Source organism: Saccopteryx leptura, chromosome 7 (assembly GCF_036850995.1).
Source record: "Saccopteryx leptura isolate mSacLep1 chromosome 7, mSacLep1_pri_phased_curated, whole genome shotgun sequence".
In the NCBI taxonomy this organism is placed as follows: domain Eukaryota; kingdom Metazoa; phylum Chordata; class Mammalia; order Chiroptera; family Emballonuridae; genus Saccopteryx; species Saccopteryx leptura.
The window spans coordinates 110,476,094-110,493,802 of NC_089509.1; the positions used below are offsets into that span (position 1 = coordinate 110,476,094).

At 51.6% G+C, this 17,709-nt stretch overlaps 1 protein-coding gene across 2 annotated transcripts in view; it reads right to left on the reverse strand.

Annotated features, from left to right (window-relative positions):
* Positions 1–641: 641 nt before the first annotated feature.
* The window catches only part of COL4A4 (collagen type IV alpha 4 chain), a 127,958-nt gene continuing 110,890 nt past the window's right edge, over positions 642–17,709 (reverse strand). The window contains exons 45-51 of one of the 2 annotated variants that reach the window (XM_066346605.1): positions 12,269–12,385; positions 10,057–10,245; positions 9,029–9,315; positions 8,369–8,623; positions 4,424–4,493; positions 3,544–3,650; positions 642–895 (exon numbers count right to left, since the gene is read on the reverse strand). In XM_066346605.1, coding sequence (XP_066202702.1) covers positions 677–895; positions 3,544–3,650; positions 4,424–4,493; positions 8,369–8,623; positions 9,029–9,315; positions 10,057–10,245; positions 12,269–12,385 — 1,244 coding nt within the window. In that variant the 3' untranslated portion in view covers positions 642–676. Of the gene's footprint in view, positions 896–3,543; positions 3,651–4,356; positions 8,624–9,028; positions 9,316–10,056; positions 10,246–12,268; positions 12,386–17,709 lie in introns of those variants that run through there. The other variant, XM_066346606.1, reaches the window with a different exon arrangement.

Sequence of the window (17,709 nt, forward strand, 5' to 3'; positions counted from 1 at the left end):
GGACTGTCTCTAAGCCTCTCCTTGTACTTTGAGCAACGCTTTGTCTGGAATGTCAAAACCAATACACGTTTGTGGATGGAAACTGAGAGCAGCTCGTTTATACCATCGCCATTGGAGTACGTAAACAGATGTGCTCCTCGCTTATCAGCATGCTTTTCCCCCCTCTTGAATCACATCATGGGGAGGATAACTTGAAGGAAAACATTTGCCCAGAGAAACAGAATTTGGGGCCTCTTCCACATCTTCCTAAGATGTCAGGCCTGCTGATCAGGGGGTGGGAGGTATCACCAGCCTGTGTCACTCCGCAGACACACCCCGCCTCACTGAAGGCTGGGACTTAGAGCACCGTGGAAGATTCCAGCACATCCAAGAAGTGTCACCGAGCAGTCTCCATGAATGCCACCCCGCCTGGCCACCGCACTCTTCCAGGGATGTGTTTAATGTGCCTGTGCTAACGCTTTTGTTTTGTTTTGTTTTTTTTCTTCTGTGGAATGTAAGGGTAGGGAGAGTGTGATCTTGACAATGTGTTCAGATGGCAGGAATGAGCTGGCAGATCTGACAATACAATTTACACCTTTGGAAAACCGAACACCGCTAACAGAAACCATTACGTTTGCTGGTGATACATACTGCTTGTTAGGAAGAGAACAGTGTAATAAAATCAGTACCATGTGGCTTATGGAGACTCTTGGTATCTGGGGCATACACAAACACCTGAGACACAGCACACGCCACACGGCTGTGTGCAGAGCCCGACCTCGGTTCCTTCTCTGAGTGTGGACAAGAGCTGCTTGCCCCCGGCGGGCCGGGGCCTCTGCCAGGAAGCCGCGAGGTTCCTTCTCTCTCCCACTGTAGTTCCCCCTTCAATCCTTTGTGCAGTGCCCGGAGGGAAGCGCTAAAATCCAATCCAATCAAAACAAGTAAATCAGTAAGGCATGTGGCTTCATAGATTCTTGCTATTTATTTGCGGTCCTTAAAAAGTTATTGCCTAACTTGAATCTTGAGATGCTGCCTCTTAGTAAGATTCTCTCTCCCAATAATTAAAATGAGCTTGCACATCCTTAGGAGCCGATATGCAAGGGAACCTACAGAGATTCGCTGAGACAGAAGGAAATCCGCTCCTTGCAGCAGTGTGGTTGCAAGTAGAGGTCCCCATGCTCGGTGAAGTCAGTCAGACGCAGACACTGTGTGATCTCTCTCTCAAGTATGCAATCTAAAACAGGGAGCCAAGTCACACTTGTAGGAACAGTAGGATGGTGGTTGCCGGTGGGGGTGGGGGAGGATTAGAGACTGTTGGTCCAGTGGTGCACATATTCAGTTAGACGGTGGATAAAGCCTGGGGGTCTAGTGTACAGCACAGAGACTATAGTTCATAATACTGTGTTGTATACTTGACATGGGCTAAAACCATAAATCTCCACTGTTCTCATCCCCGGGGAAAAATAAGTGAGAACATGGATAGAGAAGGAAGAAAAAGAAAAAGGAAACTGGTCTGAGGTGGTTTAGGGTCATCCAAGTCCTGCTCAAATTTCAGGGGCACAAATACATTTTAAGATGGTCGCCCGTTTTCTACCAGGATTGTAACAACTGTTGTGTCAAAAAAAGAAAAAGTCCCTTTTGGATCTAGTTATGGCGGCTCTCGGGGGAGGAGGTCAGGGTCCAAGCTCAGCACAGGAAGGGGCGGCGCCTCTGTTTCCATTGTGCTGAGCAGAGAAGAGGACCTGCTGTCAGCAGGAAGAAGTGTGACGAACACAACGTGCCTGTGGCCACACACACACACAGCACGTTCCTCCGGCCAAGACGACGCCAATCCCAGGGGCCTGTGCCCGGCAGCCTGAGCACGGGAGAGAGGGGCTGGCCCAGAGGACCGGATGTGAGAGTTGCCATAGTTACTGCTCCTGCATCTCGAGAGCAGAACACGTGGGGATCCGGCCCGCACATGTGGTTGCAGCTGCGCCCACCCTAGTCTACAGCGTGTGTTGGAAATCAGACTCCGGATTCTAAAGCTTGCCTTCGTTTTTCCAGACAGACAAATTCCACTGAGAACCGGTGGAGAATTTCACGTTAGGCTGATAAAATTATACACGCGATGTGTACAGTCATTGAGGACGCAAGCCACCCCCTAGAACAGTGTGGGACAGGAAATGCCTTGATGGCCAGGGGGACAATAAAAATGGCTGGCTGGCTAGCACCGCAGTGACGGGGCTTCCAGGGGGCCACCAGACCAGTTCTCCCAAGTGGATGACCTTGGATGTCACAGGGCTCCAGAGGCTTGGTGGGTTCGCGGTGGACCCTGCAATACGGCCATTCTGGGCTCCCCCAGACTGCTCTGACCTCATGGGCTCCCGGTCCCCAGGCCCCCAAGAGCACCTCCAGACTGTCTCCATGCCACTGGGCAGGCTGCCTGAGGGCTCATGACAGGGGGCCTTGCAGTGCTAGCATCAGTTGAGGGCCCCAGAGGGACATCTCCGGGGGACACTCCCTTTTCTAAGCAATCCACACATGGGGGAAGCTCTGCTGACTAATGAGTTTGCCGACTGCTGGTAGTTTAAAAGCACAATTTTTAGTGACAGACCAAGCTTCAAATTCTGCTGGGTGCTGACTCTGTCGCCTTAAGCAAGTGGCTTACTCTCTATAAACCTCAGTCTCCTTACCTGCAACCCAGGACAGTTGAGAGGGAGCACACACTGCAGGGTTAGCAGGGTGCCTATCAGCAAATCCCTGCCAATGGTTAGCTCAAGCAGTGTTAACTATCCTTTGTGGGGCAGCTGTGTTAGGCTTGCTCGCGGGGTTACCGGCTGTAAGCACTTTGCCTGACTGGTGCATGGGTGCATGGCAGCGCCACGTGTGAGTGGCCTCTATGAAGCTGTGGGTGCTTGCGCTCGAGAGAGATGGGAGGCTGCGGATGGTGGATTGCCTGCCCGCCACTGTGAGCGGCCATTTTGCTGTTTGTCTGAGAGGCGGTTTCCCCTGATTGTGTGCTGGTCCATTTATCAAATGGAATGGCCCAACCCTTTCTGGCTCTGCAGTTTCTCTACCGTTTGCTCGAATCCAGTGGGGACCTGCCTGGCCTCGGCCACCGGTATACATCTGTACATCTCTATCTGCTGAGGTCTGACCTGAGACCATTGACACTCCCTCCTGGTTAGAAAGAGTAGCTCCATGAAACGGATATTGAACGTGCATTATACAAGTCTCTGTGCTCACTGCCTGACCCCTGACTTCCAGCGCCTATAGTTATCAGTAACAGGACCTTACACTTCAATCTCTTTGTAGTTGTATCTCTTACTATAAGTCCTCACAACAACCCTTTGAAGCAAGTGGTCTCATTCTCCTTCAGTTAATGAGGCAGCCGAGGTCCACAGGTCTGCGCCCTGGCCTGCTGCGCGTGCAGCTGAACAAAGGGTTGGGGCAGAGACCTGGCCCACAGACCTGTTTCCTGCCCACCCCGACCCCAGCTCCATGTGCAGGACCGTGCTTCCCGGAGGCCTGGGCACCCCACCCCTTCCCGAGCAAGGCGGTCACGCTCTACGCTACCCACACGCTTCCCACCTGCAGCACACGCTCATGCTGCGTGACCGCTCCTGTTTTTCCCACGAAGCCAGCTGCAAGGTAGCCCACACTCCGAGGTAGGTAACAAAGTAAACTCGCTTTGGTTTGAAAGAAAATCAATGCACCAGACACATCACAGTTGCTTTGGAAGGTCATCACAGAACTTTATATATAATAAATGATGTTATACGTTGTACTACAACAAAGACTCGGGTGTCAGTACCAGACTGGGCATCTTGCAAATGGCACACGTCAAAAGTCTTTAACTTTACAACCATGGGTTAGAGAAAGGGATGCAATTTGTTGGACCCATTTCACATTTTTCCTATGAATCATTAAATATTTAAGCACCATAAAATTCAAGCATTTCACAGGGATGTGGCAGCTAGCCTCGGTGGTTTAAAATGCATTACGCAGAGACCCTGGCAGATAATAACAGTGACAATTGCAGAGGACTGATTCTTAATGTCAATTGTTTTGTTCCCTGCAGAACTTCCTGATAATGTCCCTGCAGGAAAATGTGATATTGTGTGTGTGTGTGTGTGTGTGTGTGTGTGTGTGTATGATATAGTAACTTTGAGAACTGAAATAAAATAGCATTCCCAGATATTAAGAATTGGCCAAGTCTAAATAATTCTAATTAGTAATTTATATGCTTGTGAGAAGCATAATATAATTCTATGTTAAAAAAAGAAAACAAATATTTTCATATTAAATGATTTGTTTTAAACCGAACAGGTGACCATAATCAATGTATACTGACTACTATGTATTAGGCATATAACCAAACTTAATTCACAATGCAAGAGTAGGTGTTCTATCCCATGGTACAAATGATTAAAATGGGGCTCGGGGAATTGGTGTAATTCACCCAAGGTAACAGCAAACAGAGGCAGATTCAAATCTGGGTTCAACCAACTGTCAGGTCCACATTTTCCCCGCTGTTTTTGCAGCGATATAACATAAAAGTAACAATTCTCAAATTCATCTTGGTGAGCTAATAGAAACACAAATCTAATGTTCTTTCTAGGAACACATAGAATGATTTGCTAATCTATTATAATCTATAAGAGGCTCAAAATAAAATCTTTGATAAAATCTAATGTTACTGCACCATTCCATTGACTATGTTCCTCAGCACCGATTACATGTATGCAATTTTTTTAGAGGTGATCTTGTACTAGGAAGTTCTTATTACATCACAAGGGAAAGGAGATTTCAACCCGAGTCAAGTCATGTCATATTTCAATAAAGAGTCTGCTTTCAGCCAAATCTCTCAAATCTTCCTTCTGAACTGTCACAGTTTGGAAAAGTAGCTATTCTTCAGAAGGGGGTGAGGTTAAAGTCTATCAATTGGCTTCCAGTGAGTAATTATAGGAAGAGCTTCTGTGTGTGCAGACACATTGTCACATTCGAGTATGCTGAAGTAAGAAATGGTTTATACTGGTAACCATTTTGCCAACGAGAACCCCAAAGACAGAATAAAGCATCTACTGCCTAACGATGCTTATCGAGTTGTCATTGTAAAAAGAATTATGTCCATAACGCACTCAGCTCTGTGTAGGCACTGGGCATACAAAGATAAGTGAAGCCTGGTCTCGTGCTCCATCCAGGGACTTACATTTCAGCAGGAGAATGGAGGAGGTGTGAAGAGACATTACCGGAGCCAGGGGCACCCTGAGATAGTGGACAGGTCCAAGTCTCCCCGGGGAGACGCACATACACTTCTCCCCCTCGACTCAATCACTTTTTAAAGATGGGGAATTGTGAGGCGGCGCTCCAGGGGGCGCTGGAGGCGGGGTGGGAGGCCTCCCTGGTAGAGCAGGAGCAAAGTCACAGAGATCAGAGCCCACCTCTGATGAGCACAGAGCTGAGCCACAGACTGTTCCCGCAGACCCCTTCCTTCACCCCGTGGGAAGGCACTGGACTCCACTGGCACTGGAGTCGTGGAAGGATTTTTAAGCCAAAGGATAACAAAATCCAATTTGCATCTTGGAGAAATGACAACTGGGAATTGGAAGTAGAGGTGGCAGTTGGGAGATGTCTTCTACAAGAATGTGGGTGAAAGATAAGACTGTGAACCCGGGTACAACGAGGCTGGGAGGAAGGACACGGTCCTCAGGAAGTGGTGACGGAAGTGTAGGTCTTTGGGACACTTTGGGATATGAGAGGAGAAGAAACCGGCCGCCAGTCACAGCCTGGACACCGGGACACCGGGACACCTGGACATGCAGGGCTCCGGTCACTAGAATAAGAACCGTGAAGGAAACCTTCCGGCCTCCAGCTCAGGGCCCAGAGCCATTCCCACCGGGCAATCTAGACTCGTTCCAACCCCCGAAGCAGGAGAGAGGTTCTTGGGAAGGAGCTTTTGATAAGGATAACGACCTGTGATGGATTAGGGGTACCGCTTTAAAGCCTGTTCAGCCTTTACAGGCCAAGGACTTTCAAAGTGCATTGATATATGACCAGGTGAAGAGAGTAATGGCTTCAAGGAAGATGGTCTAATAAGTTATTTTTTCCATTGTTTTGCCTTTTTTGATTATTGAAAAAAAATTTTTTTTTTCAAAAATCAGAAGCCAGAGTTTTGCTACATTTAGGGAAGGCTCCAACAAAACCAGTATTTTCAACAGTCAGTCTCTTACATAATCCTAGGCTCCCTGGGGAGCAAACTGCCCACTGAATTCAGCCCGTTTTCTAAAAAGTTTATTTGGCAAGACTATTAAAATAGACTATTACTTTTATAGTCTACTACCAAGTAAAAGAGTTTAAAATATGTTTCTTATGTTTTATTTATCCCTCTTAGCTCTCCTGAGAAAATGTTCTCGGACCAAGTTTATGAATGAACAAGATGAATTTTTAGAAGGCTTGAGTTCTGGTAATATATGATAAAGCTTTTGGAAACAGAACATTTGAAGTCTGAATAAGATTGCAAATGGCTTAAATTTCAGGTGCTCAAAAATATGTAATATGGCATAGAAAGGTTTAAAGAAATCAATAAATGGGTCAAATGAAATAGATGCATGAAGAAATTGTTTCATCTTAAAATACACATTTTTGTTGTTACCAGAGAGTATTCTTAAAATAAATTTCTATCCGGGAACACCCCATAACAAGACTCATTTGAAATGTGTTTTGCATATTACAGTACATTCCTAATTAATGTTTGGCAAGGAAAATATTTTTTATAAACAAATTTTTAATTGAGTTTTTCTTCTCTCAGTTATTTTTAAGTGCATTGAAACTAAGCACTAATATGAGTGTCGCTCTCATGAGAAATGTTTCATTTTCTCTAAAATGACATTGTTCTTAACGACGAAGGCAGGTTTCCTAAAAATCTTTTTTTCATCAAGCCTTTTGATATTTAGGATTAGACCCTTGAAATCCTGGCAAAACAGAAAATACACCCTTTGCTGTTCAGAACACTACTCATTATAAATTGAAATCACTTCTAAACTTTTATAGAAAATATTAATGCCAAGGGTCAAACTGCTGCCTTGGTTATAATACTGATAGAAAATATAAGAACGCTTTTAAAATGGGAAAAACAGGATGCTCCTATAAAAAGCAGTCACAGGAACATATCATTCAAATGGTGGGTTGCCTTTGTTTTTGTTTAAAGAGCCTGCTATGTCTTCCTGGTGGGGTGACGAGGACTTAAATGAATCCTCTTACCTAAGTTTAATTAAGTCAGCACTTTCTCCAAAGTGCATAATGATAACTGTCACTGCCCCGTAGGAGAGCCTATTATGTGTAGGAAGTGGAGTGTCCGCTGCAGGCTGGGAGCCAGGTGGGCGGGGGCTGCAGGGGCCCCGGCGGGTGAGAGGCTTTGTGTGAGCCATGTGCCTCCCGCTCGCTGGGGGAAGCCACATGTGGCGTCAGTCCCATTAGCACGTACTCACCAAAGACAAGCTGGACCCCGACTGGGGAAGAGCCGTCTGGAAGTTCACGGCAATGGGAAGTCAATTTTTGTGAATCCCTGTCTTAATATTCATTAATAGCTTTTAGGTTCTTAATCCCTTATTGAATATATTTTTTCCGTAATTGCTACTTTTCAAAAGGGTTGCCAGAGCAGGCGTTTCTATTCTCTGAAAAAATGCAGTAGGGGACATAATGTTTCACGTTCATCTGTAATGTGTTTATGCTAATGTCGCATCTCTGGTCCTGTCTGCCACAATGAGTCATTCTGCTTTGAAATGCACGGTGAATGCTGGAGGTATGGATTTTTTTTTTTTTTAACTCTCCTTGGGTCATGGTTTTACAATTATTTAAAGTGCATAAAAAATAGAATTACAGAGGGAATCATTTTGAAATGTTGGAAATCCCTACTTTCCAGTTTCATTTGTTGGTCTATTTTTTTTCCCCCTGTAAAATCCACCCAGAAGCCCCCTGTATCACAGAGCAACTGCCTTCAACTGTGGGAGGGGCTACGAACCAGTGAATGGAGTTTTCAGTGATGTTGTTTGTAATCTGGCCTCTATCCTCTGTCTGCCTTCCTGGGAATTAGCATGCTGTTTTATAAAAAGCCAGCTCTTCTACCCTCCTCATAAAAATCAAGATCTCTGGGGTTCATCTAAATTGGGGTGGGGGTGGGGGGGGGTCCAACCACATCCATACGTGTAGCATTTGCTTACTCTGTCCAGAACAGAGGAGGCGAGTACAGTACTGTGGGAATAATCACAATGCAAAAAGAACCGACCGCTGACACCAGGGTCAGAAGTGAGCACCACGGAGTCTCAGAGCACAGCCTGGGACGGATGAGCACCCTGGAAGGTTTCTCGCGGCGACGCGGCTGCCGGGCCCGGGCCCCCTAGCTAACCTTCACGCACACCTGGCACCGGCTGATCTTCCGGCGCTGGGCCTCGCTCTCCTTGAAGGTGTCCGGTACGGGGGCCGCGGAGAACTGCAAGTGTGGTTGCACCGCCGTCAGCCAGAAGCTGTACTGATTGGCAAAAAAATGGCAGGTGCCCTGCCGGCCTTGGCACTCGAGGAAGGGGGCTGCTCTGAAGTCTTCCAGGCAGCTGCCAGGTGACATGAGGGCCTGCCCTCCGCCTTGGTCCCCGGCTCCTGTGTGCTACCGGGACAGGAAGAGAGAATCGGGGCTCAGACACGGGCAGACCGCCCCACACCCAGTCGGTGACACGCTGGGAGTGAGCTCTGGCCCTGAATTGCTTGTTTTTTCCCAAAATGATTCCAGAAAGAGAGAATGAGAGATGTGGAGGCGAGGGGGATGTGCGCACGTAATTAAACCACATCACCGTCACCGATGGCTGAGTCAATGCCATCTCCTAAACCCCCCCAACTAGAATAAAAGTCTTGTTGACAATGAGGGGGGAGGGAGGCTATGCGTCTGAGCAGGCCGGGGGTTGTGCTGGCCTTCCCGACCTCACGTCCTACTGTGGTCCCCGTGCACGGAGCCCCCGGGGTGACCGTCCAGACAGCGGGGACGTGACCCAGCGGCCAGCGCGCGGGGACTCACCATCAGGAAGGAGTACCCGATCCAGAGGCTCCGCCAGGCCCGCGGGCACGGGGGCACGGACTGGTCCTGGCTGTGCAGCGCCACCGCCTGAGCCGGGGCCTCGCACACGGTGCAGCGGCTGACGTACGGGCGGACGTCCTCCTCCGACAGCGGCCTCATGGGCAGGGGCGCGGCGCCGGCCAGCCAGTAGGACCTGTCGTTCCTCCGGGCGTAGTGGCACACTTGGTGGATGTTGCAATAGGCAAAGGGCAGCGTGCTGAACACGGGGAGGCAGGAGCCCGCCAGCCCTGGGGAAGGAAGGAGAGAGGACGTGAGGTTGGGGCAGCCTGACCCGGTGTGCCCAGCGGCGTGTCCGGAGCCGCCACCTGTAGACCTGCAGCCTTTGACTGTCTTACTCACAGCCCAGGGAGGGGTCATGGCCCCGTGGGCACAGTGACAGAACTCACTGCACCATCGACCGTCCCCGTCAGCAGCTCCTTCCTGCGCCCACCGCCCCAACCTCCACTATCTGGGGGAGTCAGTGTCTGCCAGCACCAAGCACTTCATCTCGTGGCCTGCAGTCGGGCTCCCCGACTCTGCTGTTGCGGGGTGACCAGGAGAACCAGGGGCGACTCTCAGCATCAAGGCCCGGGATATAAAACAAACCGGGCCAGGGCGGCGGTCGGCGCTGGTGACCGCACACCAGGGGGTCCCCAGGGGCTGTCAGCACCCCGGTTCCATGTGAACGATTGACATTTGGGAGTAAAAACTGCATTTTATGTCAGAGTTACATCTCACTGACCATCTTTTTTTTTTTTTTTTTTACTAACAGGTAGCTGGATAATGATAATGGTAGCCCATGAGAGACTGCCTGGCCCTCACAGGGTCACAGGTTTAATAGAACTCACGGGGAATTAGCATGATAGTATCAAAAGAAAAACCCTCATCAACGATGAGCACTCATTTAAGACGTTCCTGAACTGGTGAAGTGAGCCCGACAGGTTTCCTCTCCAGCAGCGGCCGCGGGCGACTGGGGGCTGTCCACCTACCGAGGTCCTGGTTGTGCGCCCTCTCCTGCCCTTCCAGGTACAGCAGGCTGTAGCCCGTCCAGAGCCGGGGCATGCCCACTGGGCAGGTGGGCTCTCCATCCGTCTGGCTGTGGAGAACCAGGAGGGAGCCGCTCAGGTACCCGGGGCCGAACCCTTTGGGCCCAGGATCCCCGATGGGCCCAGGGGGGCCTGGAGGAAGGAAACAGAAATGAAGGCTGGTTAGGGGGTTCAGCTTCACACACATTGCTGAGCACCTCTGTTCCGTTTCACTGTTAAACACCTGGGAATGGAGAGAGGAGGAGGAGGAGGAGGACTGCCCGGCCCAGGGCAGGACCCCTCTCCCTGCCCCCCTCCAGCTCAATCTGCCCAAACAGCTCGTTCAGCAAGCATTCAGCAATGCCCAGGTGGCTGGCTGATATTAGCGTAAAAACAAAACAGAACGCCCTGCTCTCCTACAGCTGTATTCCACTTGAGGAAATGACCAGCAATAAGCATAATAAAATGGTCAAGTGTGGAACATGTTAGAAAGCGAGGGGAGCTCAGAAGAGAGGAGCAGAACAGGGTGATGACACAGCCCGCGTGTGACCCTCCAGCCGCAGACGGGACGGGGCACCTGCCCCTCCAAGAAGGTGGTTCTCAAAGCTGTTCTCTCTCACACACCCCGAGCTGTCTCGTGGTTCCAGCACAGAGTCAGTTTTATTCTAAGAAGGACAAGGGCTTGGGAGGCACATGTTTGGCTTGGGATCTCATCTTCTGTAATGGGGTCGGGGAGGGGTAGAGAAGGAAGGGCTAATTCTAGAATTCTTGTTGGCAGGTGGGATGTAATCCGGTCGGCGGGATGTGAGCCCGGCCTCTCTTTTTTGGTGCCCTCCAGGGACGGGCCTCTTTCTAATCGTCACGGGGGGAAAAAAAGTGAGGTTTGATTTTAAAACCAAAAGTTTTGTTTTGTTTTGTTTTAACTTGGTTTCTGGAGGACCCGCAGTCTCTCCCCGTTTACGCCGTATACCCGAGGTGACAAAGTGGCAGCCTGTGGACTCAGGCCTGCCCTTGTGTTTCCTCTGACCCATCAGGATGTCACAGGCTGAGGTCTCAGGCTTGGCAAGCAGAGCGTAGGGAGCCTGGGGCTGCATTTCCACCTGGCGGCAGCAGGCGGAACCCGAGCCCTGGCTTCCCGAGGGGGGTCCTTCTGGTCGCAGACCCGCCCAGCCCTCCTCGCCCTTCTCACTACCACGCTGGCATTGCCAGACGCTCTCCTGAGCTGAGACTGTGTCCCTGGGTCGTCAGGTCCCCAGTGCCCACCCTATATCCTGGTGCACTGTATTTCAAATTTCTATTCTGATGGGTCTTATCCCGCCCCTCACACAATGGCCACTCCCAAACATTCTGCGTAAGACAGAGCCCTGCCGGCTATATAAGTTTATCGAGGGCTGTACCATGAGCTGAACTCAGGAAACCATAGGACAGGGCAGTCGGCCAGCTGTGGAGGGTGAGACTCCCCCCTCCCCCATCCCCCAAATCTTCCGTACAGCCTCTCGCAGGTGGTCGACCCGGGCTCGCCTGGGAAACGTGAGCAGCGGCGATGGCTGAGCCTTTGACGGGCAAACATAGTGGTTTGGGAAAACAGGGACCCGGACTCAGAACCCTGACTCGTGTCTATGACAGGGACCAGTTAGAACGTGGGGGAGACAGCCTGTTTGGTTCTCGCTTCCGGCGCCCTCGTCCCTGCGGAGTTGGCGTCTAAGGCAAGCAAGCGCTGTTAACGGGATCAGTCTGGAGCAGGGGTCCCCAAACTTTTTACACAGGGGGCCAGTTCACTGTCCCTCAGACCGTTGGAGGGCAGGACTATAAAAAAAACTATGAACAAATCCCTATGCACACTGCACATATCTTATTTTAAAGTAAAAAAAAAAAAAAAAAAAAAAAAACAGGAACAAATACAATATTTAAAATAAAGAACAAGTAAATTTAAATCAACAAACTGACCAGTATTTCAATGGGAACTATGCTCCTCTCACTGACCACCAATGAAAGAGGTGCCCCTTCCGGAAGTGCTGCAGGGGCCAGATAAATGGCCTCAGGGGGCTGCATGTGGCCCGCGGGCCGTAGTTTGGGGACCCCTGGTCTGGAGAGTGGCTCGCGAGCCCGGAGGGATTTTGAACACAGCTCCCGGACCTGCTCGTAGGCAAAAAGACGTGACAATGACACTCTTTACCTGGCGCTCCAGGGCAGCCGGCGTCTCCCATGTCACCTTTGTGTCCTGGAGGCCCCGGAGGCCCTGGGAAGCCATCCTTGCCCCTTCTGCCATCCAACCCGGGCTCTCCTTTGCACCCTGCACAAGAGTCCACAAGGGCAGCGGTCAGAACCACAGGACGCCCGCCCCGTGGGCACCCTGTTCCGTCCGAGCTCCCCAGCTCGTTTCACCCTGCCGGCCACCTGCAGTGGGACTCGCACTACCCGCCACGGGGCGCTGGGGTAACCGCGGCTCTGAGAGGTCAAGCCACGAACTAATCAAGGCCAACGAGCCAGTAATGGGCATCTGAAGCCGGACCCGGGAGGTGCTCAGAGGTTTTCACATGTCCTTGATAGTCTTGTTCACCTGACCATTCTTTTTATATTGAACACCTATGGCTTTTATCATTAAATATGATCCTTAATAATGAATTTTCAAAGCCTGAGTGAAGGAATGAATGGAATCTAATAGGATTCAGTTGGGGGTCAAGTTAAATTCGGAGGAAAATAAGAACAGCAGTTTTTTAAAATAAGGTTTTGAGTGTGTATAACAGGTGCTAAACTCCACGACAGTCCCTTTATGGGGATTATATAATTCAGTTTTCACAGTGGCCACATGACTAGGTACTGTCACGGGCCGGACTCCCAGTGGGGAGACTGAGGCTCGGGAAGGCCTCGGAGCCAATCACCTGTGGGCAGGAAACGGGCTGAGGCAGGCTGAGGACAGAGGCTATGACCTCACCACCAGCCCCTGCTTTGCGACTAGGCACGGACCTCAGGTGTATTTCTTGAGGGACATAAGCTGGGGGATTTGGCAGCAGCCACACGGTACTCGAGGGGTTCTCTAAGTGTTTGCTTACTTTGGGCCAAGACATCGATTCCTTGCCACGGTTCCGTTTGGTTGAGCAGCAGATCCGGTTCTGGCCAATAGCCCTAACGACCTGAATGACGCTCAGGGCTTCCAGTCCCTAGTTATTAGCCTCCCTTCCTCTTTTTTTTTTTTTTTTTTTTTTTTTTGTATTTTTCTGAAGCTAGAAACCGGGAGAGACAGTCAGACAGACTCCCGCATGTGCCCGACTGACCGGGATCTACCCGGCACGCCCACCAGGGGGCAATGCTCTGCCCACCAGGGGGCGATGCTCTGCCACAACCAGAGCCACTCTAGCGCCTGGGGCAGAGGCCAAGGAGCCATCCATAGCGCCCGGGCCATCTTTGCTCCAATGGAGCCTCGGCTGCAGGAGGAGAAGAGAGAGACAGAGAGGAAGGAGAGGGGAAGGGGTGGAGAAGCAAATGGGCGCTTCCCCTGTGTGCCCCGGCCAGGAATCGAACCCGGGACTTCCACACGCCAGGCCGACGCTCCACCACTGAGCCAACTGGCCATGGCCTCCCTTCCTCTTTTCCTCTCCCCCTCAATCTCTCTGCTTCCCTCCTGGTCTCTCCCTCTGTCCTTCTCTGCCTCCTCTCTCTCTCTCTGCCAGAAATTAGCCTAAAACCAACCTCACTGAGTCCAAGAGGGCTCGCTTAAGTTTTACTCTTTTTCACTCTTGAACTTGATCTTCAAGGGATTGGGAGCCACCTGAGGGTTGCAAGCAGGGCATCGCCATACCCCGGTGACCAGGCAGGCGTGTCACTTGGCTTCCCTCTCTCAGCCATCTGAAACGCGTGCCCCACCAACCCTCAGCGCTTTTGAGATGTGTTCTAGCATCGCCTGCCTGAGAGCGTCCCACGCACACCCTCCCCACAGCCAGCAGGTGCCTCCGCTCCACACCCTCCGCGGGTGACGCACATCCAGTGTGGCGTTCCGTGCACCCTATCTGTGGGGGCTGCTATCGTCATGCCTTCTCACCCTGAATCACCAGCGAACTCTCTTGGAATGTCGTGAGTGCCCGGACTGCGATGTGTACACGCCTGTCCCCCGCATGCACGAAAGGAAGCCCCTCGCAGCCGTCTGTGAGCCCCCATGTCTCCTCCCTCCAGCTTCAAAGAGTTTAGCTGGTATTTTGGAAGGAGCACGCCGCCCTCCCCCCCCCACCCTGTGCCCCCCGCAGTGAGCTCAGAGCATTCTTTTCTCTCTCCCACCCAACAAGAGGGTTCCAAAGAGTGGCCACTGAGCTTTCTGGGTAGGGCAGCCCACGTGCTGACAAGCCAGGGACCGGGCTCATCGCAGAAGAGACAGCAGGTGTCCCCCTGAGAGACTGACGTGGGTGCGATTGTGGCGGACCTGGGAGAGAAGGCTCGCTCACCAGACGCCATCGTGCAGGCTCTGTCCCCTCGAGGGAAGACAGAGACATTGTCAGGCGAGACAGAAAGAAAGGGCTTTGCTAACCTGAGTGGCGTGCCCAAGCTTTCCACTACGGGGACCTCGTTTGAAAGAATAAAGCTCCACCTCAGAACCTGCCAGGGCTCGAGGGGTCACCCCCCGCCGAGAGGGTCACGTGTTGACTGGAAGATAAACACACCCCGACAGGACGGCGCATGTCTAGTAAACAGTAACAGTTCAGACCAAAACGGACACTGTCTCTGTGTTCATCTAGGGCGCCCCAGCCTCTGAGCGCCCCCCCCCCCCGGGAAGAAGTTGTAGATCAGAGAGACGTGTGAAAAGCATGAGACTCCCCATGGCGGAGGCCACTTCACAGACACAGTGACACTTAGTGGGACTGTCACCCACGCTAGCTGGGGCAGGAAAGAGCCAGAATGTTGTCCTCCGTCGCCCTCGGCGGCAGCACGTGGTTGGTTAGGCGCCGGGTTTCATCAGCTGAGCGATGAGAAAGGTGTTGAAGACAGAATGGGAGGAAGCCAACGGTACGACCTGACGTGAAGGTGGGAATAGGGGCCACCTTGGGGCTGGTACGTGCAGCCCTTCTCACCTGCAGATGACCCACGTCAGTCAGAGCTGGGCCACTTAACACCCTCAGAATAGACCTGTCACTTTTTAGCCACTGCCAGTATGGCCAATGCTACCAGGGTGGCCAGTGGGAAGAGACAAGAAGAGGGAACCAAGGAAACGAGGGGACCTTTATAGCAGGAGCCAGCGGGGGGGGGGGGGGGCACATGCCAGAGAAGAGGGGCCCAAAGGAGAGCCTGGCTGTGAGCGGGTGCCCAGCAGGGCACAGAGGGCTCCCGGGAACGGGGCCGCGGAGCCGGTCACAGAGGGCTCCCGGGGACTGGGCCATGGAGCGGGGCAGCCCTGGCTGCGACCCGTGCTTCTCAGGAAGAACTGTGCACTTTGTTCTAACACAGGGGTCCCCAAACTTTTTACACAGGGGGCCAGTTCACTGTCCCTCAGACCGTTGGAGGGCCGGACTATAAAAAAAAAACCAACTATGAATAAATCCCTATGCACACTGCACATATCTTATTTTAAAGTAAAAAAACAAAAACAAAACAGGAACAAATACAATATTTAAAATAAAGACCAAGTAAATTTAAATCAACAAACTGACCAGTATTTCAATGGGAACTATGCTCCTCTCACTGACCACCAATGAAAGAGGTGCCCCTTCCAGAAGCGCAGCGGGGGCCGGATAGATGGCCTCAGGGGGCCGCATGTGGCCCGTGGGCCGTAGTTTAGGGACCCCTGTTCTAACATAATCCCATTCTGTGGCCTGACTGTGACCTAGGGGCATTCCCGCAGCGACCTCAACCAGGAGAGGGCACACGAAGCCAGCGCAGGCCCTTCTGTGGCCACCTGCCTGCAGCTGGTGAGCCCAGCCGAGCCCCTGCCAGGAGGAACGAGAGATGACAGGTGAGCACACCTGGGCCCCCAGAGACTGCCGGCCCCCTTGCACGAGCTCACTATCTATGAAAGGGAGTCACGTATGTTCTCAAGATAACTATTAAGTGAAAAGTGTACAGAATTTGCCCACTGGATTTTTTTTTTCTTCTCAGTTACATTCTTTGGTTATTTTCCAAAGCCACCAACCACAATGGACAAACCCAGCCGCCCCTCTGGTCCCAGCTGAAGCTGTGGTGAAGCCGAGGCTCTCAGCCGTGGCCGCCTGCTCCAGCCATTGGGGGACTGTTTTTAATACCGACACAGGCTCTGTTCTGTCTGCGTTTTATTGGTCTGGGATGAGGTCCAGGCTCTGGCATTTTTTTTTTTTTCAGGTCGCTCTAGGTGACTTGAGCCTACAGCTGGGATTGAGTTTCTAGGGAAGGTGTCACTCTTAGCTGACTCCTTTTAAGGACAGCATTCATATAATACAGTTAGGGTTTCTCCAGCTTGACTGTGTAGACAACAGTCTGGGGATCGTGTTAAAAGGCAGGTTCTAATTCAGTAGGTTGAGGGGCTGTGACCATACTTTGAGTGGCAAGGATGAAGCTGGCTGTTCGTTACCAGGTTATTAGGCCAACCTGTTCCCATCTGTGCACCTGCCTTCTCCCCGTGGGACAATTCTGGTTCCTCTGAGCCCAATCTTTCCTTCAAGGCTCTGTTCAAACGCCAGCTCTTGCCGGGCTCTGAGCAGTCCCACAGTCCTCAGCACAGGGACTCACGGCTCCTCGTCTCATTCTCCTAAGCCTTTCGCTCGAAACTCCTTTAAAACACAAATCGGGCCCTGGCCGGTTGGCTCAGCGGTAGAGCGTCGGCCTGGCGTGCGGGGGACCCAGGTTCGATTCCCGGCCAGGGCACATAGGAGAAGCGCCCATTTGCTTCTCCACCCCTCCCCCTCTCCTTCCTCTCTGTCTCTCTCTTCCCCTCCCGCAGCCAAGGCTCCATTGGAGCAAAGATGGCCTGGGCGCTGGGGATGGCTCCTTGGCCTCTGCCCCAGGCGCTAGAGTGGCTCTTGTCGCGGCAGAGCACGCCTGGGAGGGGCAGAGCATCGCCCCCTGGTGGGAAGAGCGTTGCCCCTGGTGGGCGTGCCAGGTGGATCCCGGTCGGACGCATGCGGGAGTCTGTCTGACTGTCTCTCCCCGTTTCCAGCTTCAGAAAAAAAAATACAAAAACAAACAAACAAACAAAAACCACAAATCCTAATCTCCCACTGTATCAGCGTGATTGATGGTCTGCCGGTCATTTCTGCCTTGAGTTTGTGAGGCCCTGGAGAGGAGAAGAACACCCCTTATCTGCATTTGTTTTGCCCACACCGAGTCCATCCTTTATGAAAAATAGAGGGAATCTAAAAATGCTTCTCAAACTGAACACTGAATATGCAGCACCCCGTTGTAGGCTACCTCTTCCGCTTGAAAGTTGTGGGGTTTTTTTTTTTTTTTGAAGTATGTGTGTGTTGAGGGTGAGGAGGGACCCAGCTCTCAATGCTGCGAATATATACACAGCAAGGCAGCTTGGTTTTAAAATCAGGCTGAATGATGAGTTATCCCACCTGACAGCTGTATCCATGCGCCGAGAACCAAAACCCGGGGGCCGCTGGCTGTCGAAGAAAGTTGCTCCAGGGAACACCCAATGCACTTGGTGCACAAACACAG